The sequence below is a fragment of the Piliocolobus tephrosceles genome, chromosome 4 (assembly GCF_002776525.5).
Source record: "Piliocolobus tephrosceles isolate RC106 chromosome 4, ASM277652v3, whole genome shotgun sequence".
Classification (NCBI taxonomy): Eukaryota; Metazoa; Chordata; class Mammalia; order Primates; family Cercopithecidae; genus Piliocolobus; species Piliocolobus tephrosceles.
This window is the reverse complement of record NC_045437.1, coordinates 155,974,471-155,986,326: the sequence shown is the minus strand read 5'-3', so window position 1 is coordinate 155,986,326 and position 11,856 is coordinate 155,974,471. Positions and strand designations below refer to the sequence as shown.

The 11,856-nt window shown below is 42.3% G+C and overlaps 1 protein-coding gene across 1 annotated transcript; it reads right to left on the bottom strand.

Annotated features, from left to right (window-relative positions):
- Window positions 1-512: 512 nt before the first annotated feature.
- On the bottom strand, window positions 513-10,463 carry C4H5orf15 (chromosome 4 C5orf15 homolog). The gene is made up of 2 exons (XM_026449488.1): window positions 10,124-10,463; window positions 513-1,067 (listed from the first exon to the last, which is right to left on the bottom strand). Exons 1-2 carry the CDS (start codon window positions 10,260-10,262, stop codon window positions 520-522), a joined length of 687 nt encoding a protein of 228 aa, XP_026305273.1. The 5' UTR covers window positions 10,263-10,463; the 3' UTR covers window positions 513-519.
- Between the last annotated feature and the right edge of the window lie 1,393 nt (window positions 10,464-11,856).

Sequence of the window (11,856 nt, the reverse complement as noted above, 5' to 3'; positions counted from 1 at the left end):
CGGGCGGATCACGAGGTCAGGAGATCGAGACCATCCTGGCTAACACGGTGAAACCCCGTCTCTACTAAAAATACAAAAAAACTAGCCGGGCGAGGTGGCGGGCGCCTGTAGTCCCAGCTACTCTGGAGGCTGAGGCAGGAGAATGGCGTAAACCCGGGAGGTGGAGCTTGCAGTGAGCTGAGATCCGGCCACTGCACTCTGCACTCTAGCCCGGGCAACAGAGCAAGACTCCGTCTCAAAAAAAAAATAAAATAAAATAAAAAAATAATTTTTAAAAATTTAATTTAATAATTTTTAAAAATTAGTCAGGTGTGGTAGTGTGCATCTGTAGTCCCACCTACTCGAGAGGCTGAGGCAAGATAATTACTTAAGCCTAGCAGGTGGAGGCTCCAGTGAGCTGTGATTGTGCCACTGTACTCCAGCTTGGGTGACAGAGTGAAACCCACTACACATTTTTTTGCAAAAAAAAAAAAAGAAAGAACCATGAATCATCAAAAGCATTATGACTGAAATAAAGGGCTAAAAAAATCCCAAACTTACCTTCCTTTTGTTGTGATATGTAATGTAAACAACAGCAATGCAAAAAGCAAAAATAATAAGATGAAAAAAGAAATGGCTGTCTTCCTCTTCTATATTTGAGGATGGCATCTTAAAAGATTTCACTGACTGTTCAATTTCCATGTAACCCCTGTTTTCTTCCAAGGTGTCATCAGACTCGTCGTCGTCCCTGGGGCCCGTGGTCCAGTCATAATCTGGTTCTCCATAATCGCCATTGTCTAGAGTGTCTTTGGCTGTGGATGGAGAACTGTTCAGCATGAGAAGATCCTCCTCCTCCATACTAGGATCTTCATTGTTATCAGCTTCCTCTTGAGACAGGGGAGTAGGTGAGGGATGAGGGGCCACAGATGCTCCTCCACTTTTCTCGGTACTCGTTGTGGGAGGGAGGGTGGTACTAATTTGGGAAATAGAAGGTTTGGTTTGGTTTTCATGTGTTAAAGCATTCACATTTGGGGTAGAAATATCTGAGTTGAGTACAGTTGGGCTCGGTGAATCAGTCCGTGATACAACTGAAACAAAGAATATTAAACTGAAATCTCCAACTTTATCTCCACCAAGCTAAAAGCATATTTACCCAAATTTTACACTAAGCATTTCTCTCTGCTAAATTCCTATAACTTTCTCGAAAACTAGTTATTAAGTCTCAATAGCCAGCAATCAGTTACATTTCTTCTTAGTCAGTTATTCTTCAGATAACTGCTTTGCTAGATCCTAACAACTTAAGTGGCACAAAAGACCTACTGCATTATACAGCCTGCCACCAAAAGAAAAGAAAAAGGTCTGACTTTAGGTCACGGTGGCAAAGTCCACATACATCACCCATCCCCGCTGTTTTCATTTCATGAAGGGTGTGGACTTCAGTTATCTTGCCCAGACTCTACCTGATCCCTAGAACAGAACAGTAGTAAATGGCTGATTCTCACTCAAGTAGGTCCAAGAAAAGATATGGAGTTTGGACCTAAATATTTTCAACACAATATAACAAATTCAGAGGAAGCTAAAAGCAAGCTGTAGACAGTAATTCTAAGTGATACTTGAACTAGAGGACTCCCTCTCCTAAATTAAAAAAAAAAAAAAAAAAAAAGAAGGATCCTTACAATGAAGAAAAAACTTCTAAAGGAGAAGCATCTGAAACTGGATGCTTTAAGTATTTTAAAAGGCTTAACTATTCAGCTCTGGGACTGTTCGGTGCCAACATGTACCCTCACACTCAATGTGATGTATCTTGCCCTATAGATGTCTCTTGTGCCTCATGTAATCCAGCAAACTGGTAACAGCACAGAAATGTTCATCACAATATTATTTCTGAACCAAAAATTGTAAACCATGAATCCATTATGTTTTTAGCCAGGCACAGTGGCTCACGCCTATAATCCCTGAGAGCTAAGGGACAACTAGACTATTTTAAAGATGGGAGAAGACATGTAGGTATGGGAAATGTCACCAAATACACACACATTCTTATTTCCCTGTGCTGCTACCTACTCAGCATAGTTTACTAAAGGTAAAATTCTTTACGTAAGAAGAATTCTTATTATTATTCTATCAAGAAGAGTCAACAGAGGAAGATTCAACAGAGGAATCTCTGCCTCTAATTTATAATCTAAGGTAGTATCTGTTGAAAAACTTCAAGGATCTCTACTACACTAAAAAAAAAGAAAAAGAAAAAGAAAAAACAAAGAAAAAAAAAACCTCTGTCATGTGAGATCTAAACATATTCAGACTATATATATATTTGTTTGTTTGTTTATTTGTTTTGAGACATAGTCTTGCTCTGTCACCCAGGCTGGAGTGCAGTGGCCCAAACTCGGCTCACTGCAAGCTCCACCTCCCGGGTTCACGCCATTCTCCTGTCTCAGCCTCCCGAGTAGCTGGGACTACACACGCCTGACACCACTCCCGGCTAATTTTTTGTATTTTTTGTGGAGATGGGGTTTCACAGTGTTGGCCAGGCTGGTCTCGATCTCCTGACCTCGTGATCCGCCCGCCTCGGCCTCCCAAAGTGCTGGGATTACAAGCGTGAGCCACCGTGCTCGGCCTCAGACAATATTTTTAAAGTCTATCACATTAAACTAAAATATTTTATAGGGGTAAGATTAAACCAAGTCATTCTAGTGCTTTCACAAACGTGCATTCACACAAGTTAACAATCCAACAGACAATCCTTTCTTCATGTGAATACACTCTGGTTTGTGTATCACAGTTGACATCTATTTTGTGTAGAAAAAAAAGAAATAGCTGGTGTCAACTGTAATGAACAGAGGATCTCAGAAAAATAATGTAGTAAGTTAGTAAACAACAAAAAAACAAAAAAAAAAAACAGGCCAGGCACGGTGGCTCACGCCTGTAATCCCCGCACTTTAGGAGATCGAGGTGGGCGGATCACCAGGTCAGGAGATCGAGATCATTCCTGGTTAACATGGTGAAATCCCGTCTCTACTTAAAAATACAAAAAATTAGCAGGGCGTGGTGGCGGGCGCCTGTAGTCCCAGCTACTCCAGAAGTTGAGGCAGGAGAATGGCGTGAACCCAGGAGGCGGAGCTTGCAGTGAGCCCAGACAGCCCCACTGCACTCCAGTCTGGGCAACAAAGCAAAACTCCGTCTCAAAAAAACAAAACAAAACAAACAAACAAAAAAAAACCCAATAAATTAGTAAAACTCTTTCCCACGCCCACCCCCCCCTTTTTTTTTTTGGACAGGGTCTCACTTTGTTGCCCAGGCTGAAATACAGCAGCACAAACATAGCTCACTGTAGCCTCGACCTCCTGGGTTCAAGCCCCTCATGTAGCTGGGACCACAGGCACATGCCACCCTGCCCAGCTTTTTTATTTTTCATATATTTGTCCAATGTCACATGCAATTTTTTTCTTTTTTTTTTTTTGAGACAGCATCTCGCCATGTTGTCCAGGCTGATCTCGAATTCCAGGGCTCAAGAAATCCTCCCCGCTTGGCCTCCCAAAGTGCTGGGATTACAGTAAAACTCTTAAAACATTTTCAATAATTGAGTTCCTTGAAATTTTTTACTGAAGAAAAGAGAAATAAACAGGACCTACAACTGAGTACATTACTCAGAAAACTACTAACAGGAATTTCTGAAAATAATTTTTGCATTTATCACTTCAACTTAGTTATAATTCAGGAATTTATAAATTATTGTTTTCTGATACATTTAATTTTCCTGCCAAAGTACAAAAAACATGTTTTAAAATAAAATTTAAAATTGAAATAACTGAGAGCCAACTAACTAAACTTTTAAAAGAACAGTTTTGCTATGGGTGAGCACCTTTAAAGGACACACGCTGCGAGGGGAGGAATGATTATAAAGAAATTTCCACCAAGCAGTACAGAATTCACAGTCATCAGCAAATCCCTTCTTTCACCCTTCACTTTCTTGTTATTACTGAAACCTGACTCTCCCTTAAGGACACATTTTCCCTTCAGCCCGTTTAAGTAATACCTGTTTTTTCTCCCACATCCTTGTACCACTGAGTCTCGAGGAGGCACAGCTCTCCTCCTCATTGCCCTTTTCAGACCATTCTCCCATTCTCCTCCCTAAATGCCTCCAGCTTTGATTCTCTTATCTTAAGCTATCATCCACTAATTTACTTTCATCCACCAACTCCAAGGTCATGCCCCCTAATTCTTAATGATCTTTAGCTCCTGGCTCTAGAGTTCACTCTATCTAAGAAAAGTACTCCTGCCTTGATTTCAAAATCTTTGACCTCCTCTCTTCTCATGACCTAGCCCCTCCTCTTTACCTCAGCCACTCACTCCCAGAGTCATTATCTATTATCACACTCTTCCATAATCTCAATTTCTTGAATTCTACTTGCTGACATGACCTCCTATCCTTCCAGTTCATTCCCTGGTATTCTCAATCCATCAACACCTCCAACCCTCTAATCCTCTTCATTCCTTTACGGTCACCACCAAACCTTGCCCAGTACACTCTCTTATCTCTTTATTCAGATTCAATTCTGTGTCAGCTATTATAATTGCTTTATAACCACTCTCTTACATCCATCGTCAATTCCCTTCCCCTTTGTCCACTTTGACCCATTCACTTGGTGAGACTACACTCATCCCTATTTATTAATAAATCAAGCTGACTACTCACATCTGCACCCAGCAGCTGAACATGGCTGGAAAAAATATACAACCATGCTACTGTTTTCATTTCATTTTAAATTCAACACCAAAGATTCAGGTATACATTTAAAGTTGTTGGCAATTAAAATTGTTGGCAATTATATTTTCCTAGTCCACTTACCCTTCTACTCTCTTAGGACACCAATCACATTTTCCTCTATCCACAAACTTCAAATGTCTTCTCTGTTACCCTCATTTTCAACTGATGACATCACTTCCTAACTTTTCTGAGAAAAATTAAAAGAACTTCCAAGAACCACCAGAATTCTAGACTCATAAATCCAACCACCTACTTGACATCGCCTCTTGGATGTCTGACATTGACATTAATATGTTCAAAATGAATTCTGGCTGGCTTTCAGGAAGACAAACACACTCTTTCTTATTTCTCCCACTAATAACAACTAAAAGCTCTAGACATTATGTATAAAATAACACAAGAACACTCTGAAAGTTGGAAAGAACTGGGTAGAACCGTTAGAGACCTCAGGATATGTGAAACAACATGGTGGTGACTTCCTTGGGTTTTTCTTTTTACCTCATATATCCCAGGTTAAAGACAAAAAATAAAATGGCAGACTTCATCCCTAACATATCCACAGTGCATTAAATATAAATGACCTAAATACATCAGTTAAAAAACAGAGATTGGCAGACTCAACTATATGATATCCACAGAAAGTTTATTTTATTATTTTTTTGAGACAGGGTCTCACTTTGTCACCCAGGCTGAAGTGCAGTGGCACAAACACATTTATAGAAGCTTTATTCTTAATAGCCAAAAACTGGAAACAATCAGGCATCCTTCAACAGATAAACAAAGTGTAGTCTATCTATACCATAGAATATTACTCAGCAATGTAAAGGAACAAACCATCAGGACCAGTGGCTCACACCTGTAATCCGGGCACTTTGGGAGGCTGAGGTGGGTGGATCACAAGGTCAGGAGTTCGAGACTAGCCTGGCCAACATGGTGAAACTTCATCTCTACTAAAAATACAAAAATTAGCCAGGTGTGGTGGTGTGCACCTATGATCCCAGCTACTCAGGAGGCTGAGACAGGAGAACTGCTTGAATCCAGGAGGTGGAGGTTGCAGTGAGCTGAGATAGCGCTACTGCACTCCAGCCTGGGCAACAGAGCAAGACTCTGTGTCAAGTAATAATAATAACAATAAAAATTTTTTAAATTAAATTAAAATTTAAAAAGGAACAAACTATTGACACGTGCAACAACCTGGGTGGATCTTCAGAGAATTATGCTGAGTGAAAAGAGTCAATCCCAAAAGTTACATACTGTATGATTCCATTTATGTAAGATTTTCAAAATTACCAACTTATACAAATGGATAATTTGTGGTTGCCAGGAGTTCAGGACGGGTGAGGTAGGAGGGAAGTGGGGTGGCTTTGTAAGGGCAATCTGAGATGCCCTTATGGTGATGGTAATGCCCCATATTTTGACTGTACCAATGTTAATATCCTGGTCATGATACTGCACTATTGTTTTGAAAGATGTTACTATTAGGAAAACTGGGTAGGGGATATGCAGGATCTCTATATTATTTCTTACAACTGCAAGTGAATCTATAATTATCTCAAAATAAAAAGTTTAAATAAATTCCTATGACCCACTTAAAAAACCAAAAAAAAAAAAAAAAACTTAGGTTCTACCTAGTCTCCATCTCGATTAATGGCAACTACATCTAGTTACTAAAACTAAAAACCTTGGAGTTGTCATTTTTTTAACATCCCACATCCAATCTGTTATTCTAACAAATGCAGCATTTAAGGGCTTTTCACCCTCCACTGCTCCTGCCTGGTCCAAGTAACCATTATCTTACATGGATTATTACAATAGCCTCCTAATTAATCTGCCTGCTTCCACCCTAACCTCTACTGTCTATACTCAACACAGGAGCCAGAGTCATTCTGTAAAAACCGAATGTTACTCCTGTACTTAAGAACCTCCAGGGCCATCCATTTCTCTCAAAAGGGAAAGTTTTTATAATAGCCTTCAAGATCCTACATGATCTGGCCCCCATTACCTCACTCTCATTATCTTACTAATCTCCCTAACAGTTCTATCCCCATTACCTACTTAATAGACAGCAGGCACTCAATATTTATTAAATATGCTCTTGATTCAACTCTCACCATAAATCTCACCACAAATCCCACACCATATCCCACATAGTATCTATGCACCTACTGCACTCCCTCAAGAGGCCATCCCATGGTTCCCAGCAAAATGCCACTCATTCTTCTAAGGATACCTCCAATATCACCCTATTCATTGTTTAACTCCAATACCTAGCACCAAGTAAGAGCAGAATATGTATTAGTCAAGCAGTAAAATCTTGAAAGTAATACACAAATACAGCACAAGAAAAAACAAATAATTGATCTGAAACATGTAACACAAAGGCTATCAAATTCCTCGAACTCCTCTCCTTCACATCAGAGAAGTTGATTCAGTCAGATATAAAGAGTATTCAGAACAAAGGTACAACTCTGACTTTATGGATTTAACTGTTGACTTTCTACGAGCATATAAATAAGACTTCTAAATCTTCCCTTTCCTAATTGATATTACCTCTGTAGTTGAAGTTTGACATTTTAAAAATACAGCTTAGGCCGGACACGGTGGCTCACACCTGTAACCCCAACACTTTGGGAGGCCGAGGCAGGCGGATCGCTTATGCTCAGGAGTTCAAGACCAGCCTGGCCAACACGGCAAAACCCCATCTCTACAAAAATACAAAAATTAGCTGGGCACAATGGCAGGCACCTGTGGTCCCAGCTATTCAGGGGGCTGAAGTGGGAGGACTACTTGAGCCCAGGAAGCAGAGGTTGCAGTGGGCCAAGTTTGTGCCACTGCACTCCAGCCTCAGCGACAGAGCAAAACCATATCTCAAACAAACAAAAAAGGCTGGGCACGGTGGCTCAGGCCTGTAATTCCAGCACTATGGGAGGCCAAAGCGGGCAGATCACGAGGTCAGGAGATGGAGACCACCCTGGCTAACACGATGAAACCCCGTCTCTACTAAAAATACAAAACTAGCCAGGTGTGGCATACACCTGTAGTCCCAGCTACTCAGGAGGCTGAGGCAGCAGAATCACTTGAACCCGGGAGGTGGAGGTTGCAATGAGCCGAGATCGTGCCACTGCACTCCAGCCTGGCAACAGACTCAAAAAAAAAACACCTTTCTAAATTTCATTCTCCCCTTCCACTGGTCCCTTTTTAAAAACTGCCCTAAAATAAAACTATATCGGCATGTATTAAACCGAAGAATGTAGAGGACCCCCGAGAACTCATTCACACAATGGTTTGAGAAACAATGCCTTAAAAATGAAATGCATTATACATTCAGTTTAGATGATCATCTGGGGACAATATAATGGCAAATGTAGAGAAGCAGGCATTTTTGAAATGGCATGACCAAGAGTTAATCACCCAGTGATCTGAACTGCTTATGTTAATTTTTCAGACTTTATCAAAACAAAAACATAAAACAAAAATTCTTACAGACTGACAAGCATATAACCAAGCATTGACATTTTTTAAAACCTAATATGGAACAAATTTAAATAAATCTAATGTGGTTTACAATCTACCTTTGTAAAGTCACTTGAAATTTGGAACTCAACACATTCTAGACTAATTTTCTTACTATAGGAATGATTACTTTGAAATTATAAGGTATATTTACAAAAAATACTTATATCCCAAGCTACACTAGTGCACTGGAGCTGCTCGCTTATTAAAACCATGTATGTTCATTTTCATTTAGGTTCTTTTCAGGACAGAATCATTTGAATTTATGACATTTTAAACTGGTATATGTAAAGACTTAATTTAAAGGATAAAGATTCTCTAAAATGACTCAGTATAGTTAGAACAATATTTATAGGTCTCTAACAAATAAAAGTAAAGACTAAAGGACACTTAACACTCCACATTCTGCCTCACTGCTTGCCCAATTTTCAACCACCTCTTAGGGGAAAAAAGCTGTTTCTGAAACTACAGTTGCCAGATATGTATCCCTTAAGCATTCCAGCAGGAAATATAAACGTCTGTCTTTCATTTTTCTTAGATGATTAAATGGCCAAAACAAGCTACTTAAGTTCTTTAGGAATGGAAACATCTGCATCAACCAGGGAAATCCTCATTACATTTCACTAATGATGAAAGGGCCTTGGGAAATGGACAGCAATCCTTCCTCAGAGACTGCAAAGACTTCTGAGAGGGCGTCCAGTTAGCAACACTGAAATGTTGCTGAGGAAACATAAGTATGTACCCACAGTACTGTAGCAGAGGAGTGTAGGGCTGGACAGGTCCTGTTGGCAAGAAAGAAAACACTACACCAGGTCATACTGTTTTGCAGCTGAAAATTCAGCTTTTAGGGAGAAACGCAGGATTGTGTCTTGGCCTGAAAGAAAAATGGAACTACTAAACAAAATACCGTTTAATCCTTACAAGTTCTTATTAGTGGATTTTTCCCACCAAGTATCAGGCACTGGTTTACAGATTTCCTAATTTCTCAATAAAAACCTTCAATCTCTTGATTTCACCGTGCAACATTTGCAAGAAATGAAATCTTTTATCAATCAAATCCTACAGATCCATTAAAATGAGGCAGGGTTATCCTGGTTAACTCAGAACACAGGGAAGAGGAATCATGATCTCCCTTGTCCCCAAACTCCTCTCTGCCTCCCAAGCCTTCAGAGGCCCAACGCCCCAGTACTCTGAATCTTTATCCAACACCAGAACCTCCCAGGCCTCAAATATGCACCAGTACCCGAAGACAGCTCTTTCCCTTTCACTTTCCCTCTCGGAAATATTCCATTGGCTCAGTCCAGTCACTGGATTACTGCCCCTGTCCGCCTCGGTCTTTACCACTGACCTCTCCCATTCTGGAAAACCCCCACCTTTCCTTGGTCCTGCAAGATTCCTGAGTCCCCCAATCTCAGGACCCTTTCCAGACACTACACCCCCAGCCCCGGCCATCTCCTCAGCCCCTGTCGCTACTCTCTCTTCTAGAGTCTCCTAACTTTCCGATCCAAGAAATTTTGGAGACCCCACCACCGCCATTCCTGTGGCAGCCCATTCTTCATCAATCTCTGGGCGCCGACACCACTCCTCCCTTCCCGCCCATCTACACATCCTGCTCCCTGCTCCCAGGGTCCCTGCATCTCTCAGGGACCCCACTGCTCAGGCCCCTTGGAGACCCTACCACCTTGGACCCCTTCAGACACCATACTCTCCTTTCTCAGGCCCGCCGAGACCCTGCCCCAACCAGACACCGCCGTCTGCTCCCGACACTCGGAAGCGCCCTTTCCCTGGCCCGGCCTGTCTCCTGGCCTGCCCCCGAGCCCTCCCAGCCTTGCTAAGCCCGCACGGCCGCCGCGCCCCCTTTACCACTGGATAGAGCAGCGGACACAAGCAGGAGCGCCAAGACCAGCGGCCGCGCCAACCCCGCAAGGGCTTGGATGGCCGACCCGGGCAGCAGTTTCGCTTGTTCTGGCCCCTTCATCCTCTTCAGGACGACAGCGGCCATAACGGACTCGGCTGGGAGCCTGCGCTGTTGCTAGGCTCTACGCCATGACGTCAGACGCCGCGGCCCTCGGCACTTACGTCCCAGCGTGGTGCCGTCGAAGCCTGGAGGCGTGCTCTGGAAACCGGAATAAAAAGGAAGGATTTCAGGGAGGAGGGAGTTGCAGCTAGGCGAGTGTGGGGGTTGCTACACGCTTGGCTGCGGGTTAAAGGTAGACTGTAACATGCTGAAGAGGGCCAAACCGAGCCCCTCCCTGCCGCCTGCATGATTGGATACTATACAGCCAAAAAAAAGCGTTTTAGCCATTTTAAAAAGGAAAATCAAGCTGTAGAATAGACTGATCACGAAAGCGAAGTAACTGCTCTTCCTCGCTCAAAGGTGAAAGAAACACAAATGTTAAGTAGTCCTATTTGGGTGATGGGATTATAAGTAATTTTTAAAATTCTTTCCCCGCAGTCATTTATTTTTTTCAACAAAAGATTTAGCACCTCTCCCTATTTAAGATACAGCAGTGAACAAAACGAACCCCCAGCCTTGGTAGAGTTTATTTTCTTGTGAGGGCGACTGTGGTGTAAAATACACACTGCGCAAAATGATAAAGATATTATGGACCGGCCCGAGTGCAGTGGCACCCAGCACTTTGGGAGGCCGAGGCAGGCGGATCACCTGAGGTCAGGAATTCGAGACCAGCCTGGCCAACATGCAGAAACGCCGTCTCTATTAAAAATAAAAAAAATTAGCCAGGCGTGGTGGTGCGTGTCTGTAATCGCAGCTACTGAGGAGGCTGAGGTAGGAGAATCGCTGTAACTCGGGAGATGGAGGCTGCAGTGAGCCGAGATGCCACTGCACTCTAGCCTGGGCCACAGAGAGAGAGACTGTCTCAAAAAAAAATAAGAAGAAGAAGAAGAAATTGTGGCGGAAAGGTAGGTAGCTAGGAAGTAGGGGTGAGGGGCTGCCATTGAAAGTAACTTCGATTTCCTAAAATAAGCTTCTCTTTTTAAATTTTGTTACTTCAAATCCCCAGTATATGAAAATGCAAACTTACAAACTTCCAAGTTCACCTAGGGCCCTGGCACCATACTTTGCTCTGTGTGTACGTTCTGTGAATGTCTCCTTAATAAACAGATACAGGCTTCAATTCATAAAAGTTCCATTTGATCAATTTCAGGAAAATCAATGTGACGTTAAGCAAGACATTTATTGTACCCAAAGCTTCACCACTCTGGTCTCTATGACTCCCTGCGAAGATTGCTGTTATCCCACAGAGACACAGCTGAGCTGCCTCTCTAAAGGGCCTGTGTTCTACTCCTGAATCTGGTTTCCCCTAAGCTTTTATCTCACCCTGGTGACAGCTCAGAAACACACAAACTCTGTGTTAAGAAAACTAAGAAGTCATTCATCTGCACATTTCCCGAAATCCCCCAGAAGCCCACATAGACTGAATGGTGTCCTTATTGGAAACTCTCCACCTCAGCCAAGGTGCAAAGTCCTCCCAGTCCCCCAGGAGCTTCCCTTCTTTGAGCTGTACTCAAGTTGTCTGTAAAACCACTTAGTTCAACAAATGAGCTTCACAATCTTAGTTTCTGCTTGTTGACTT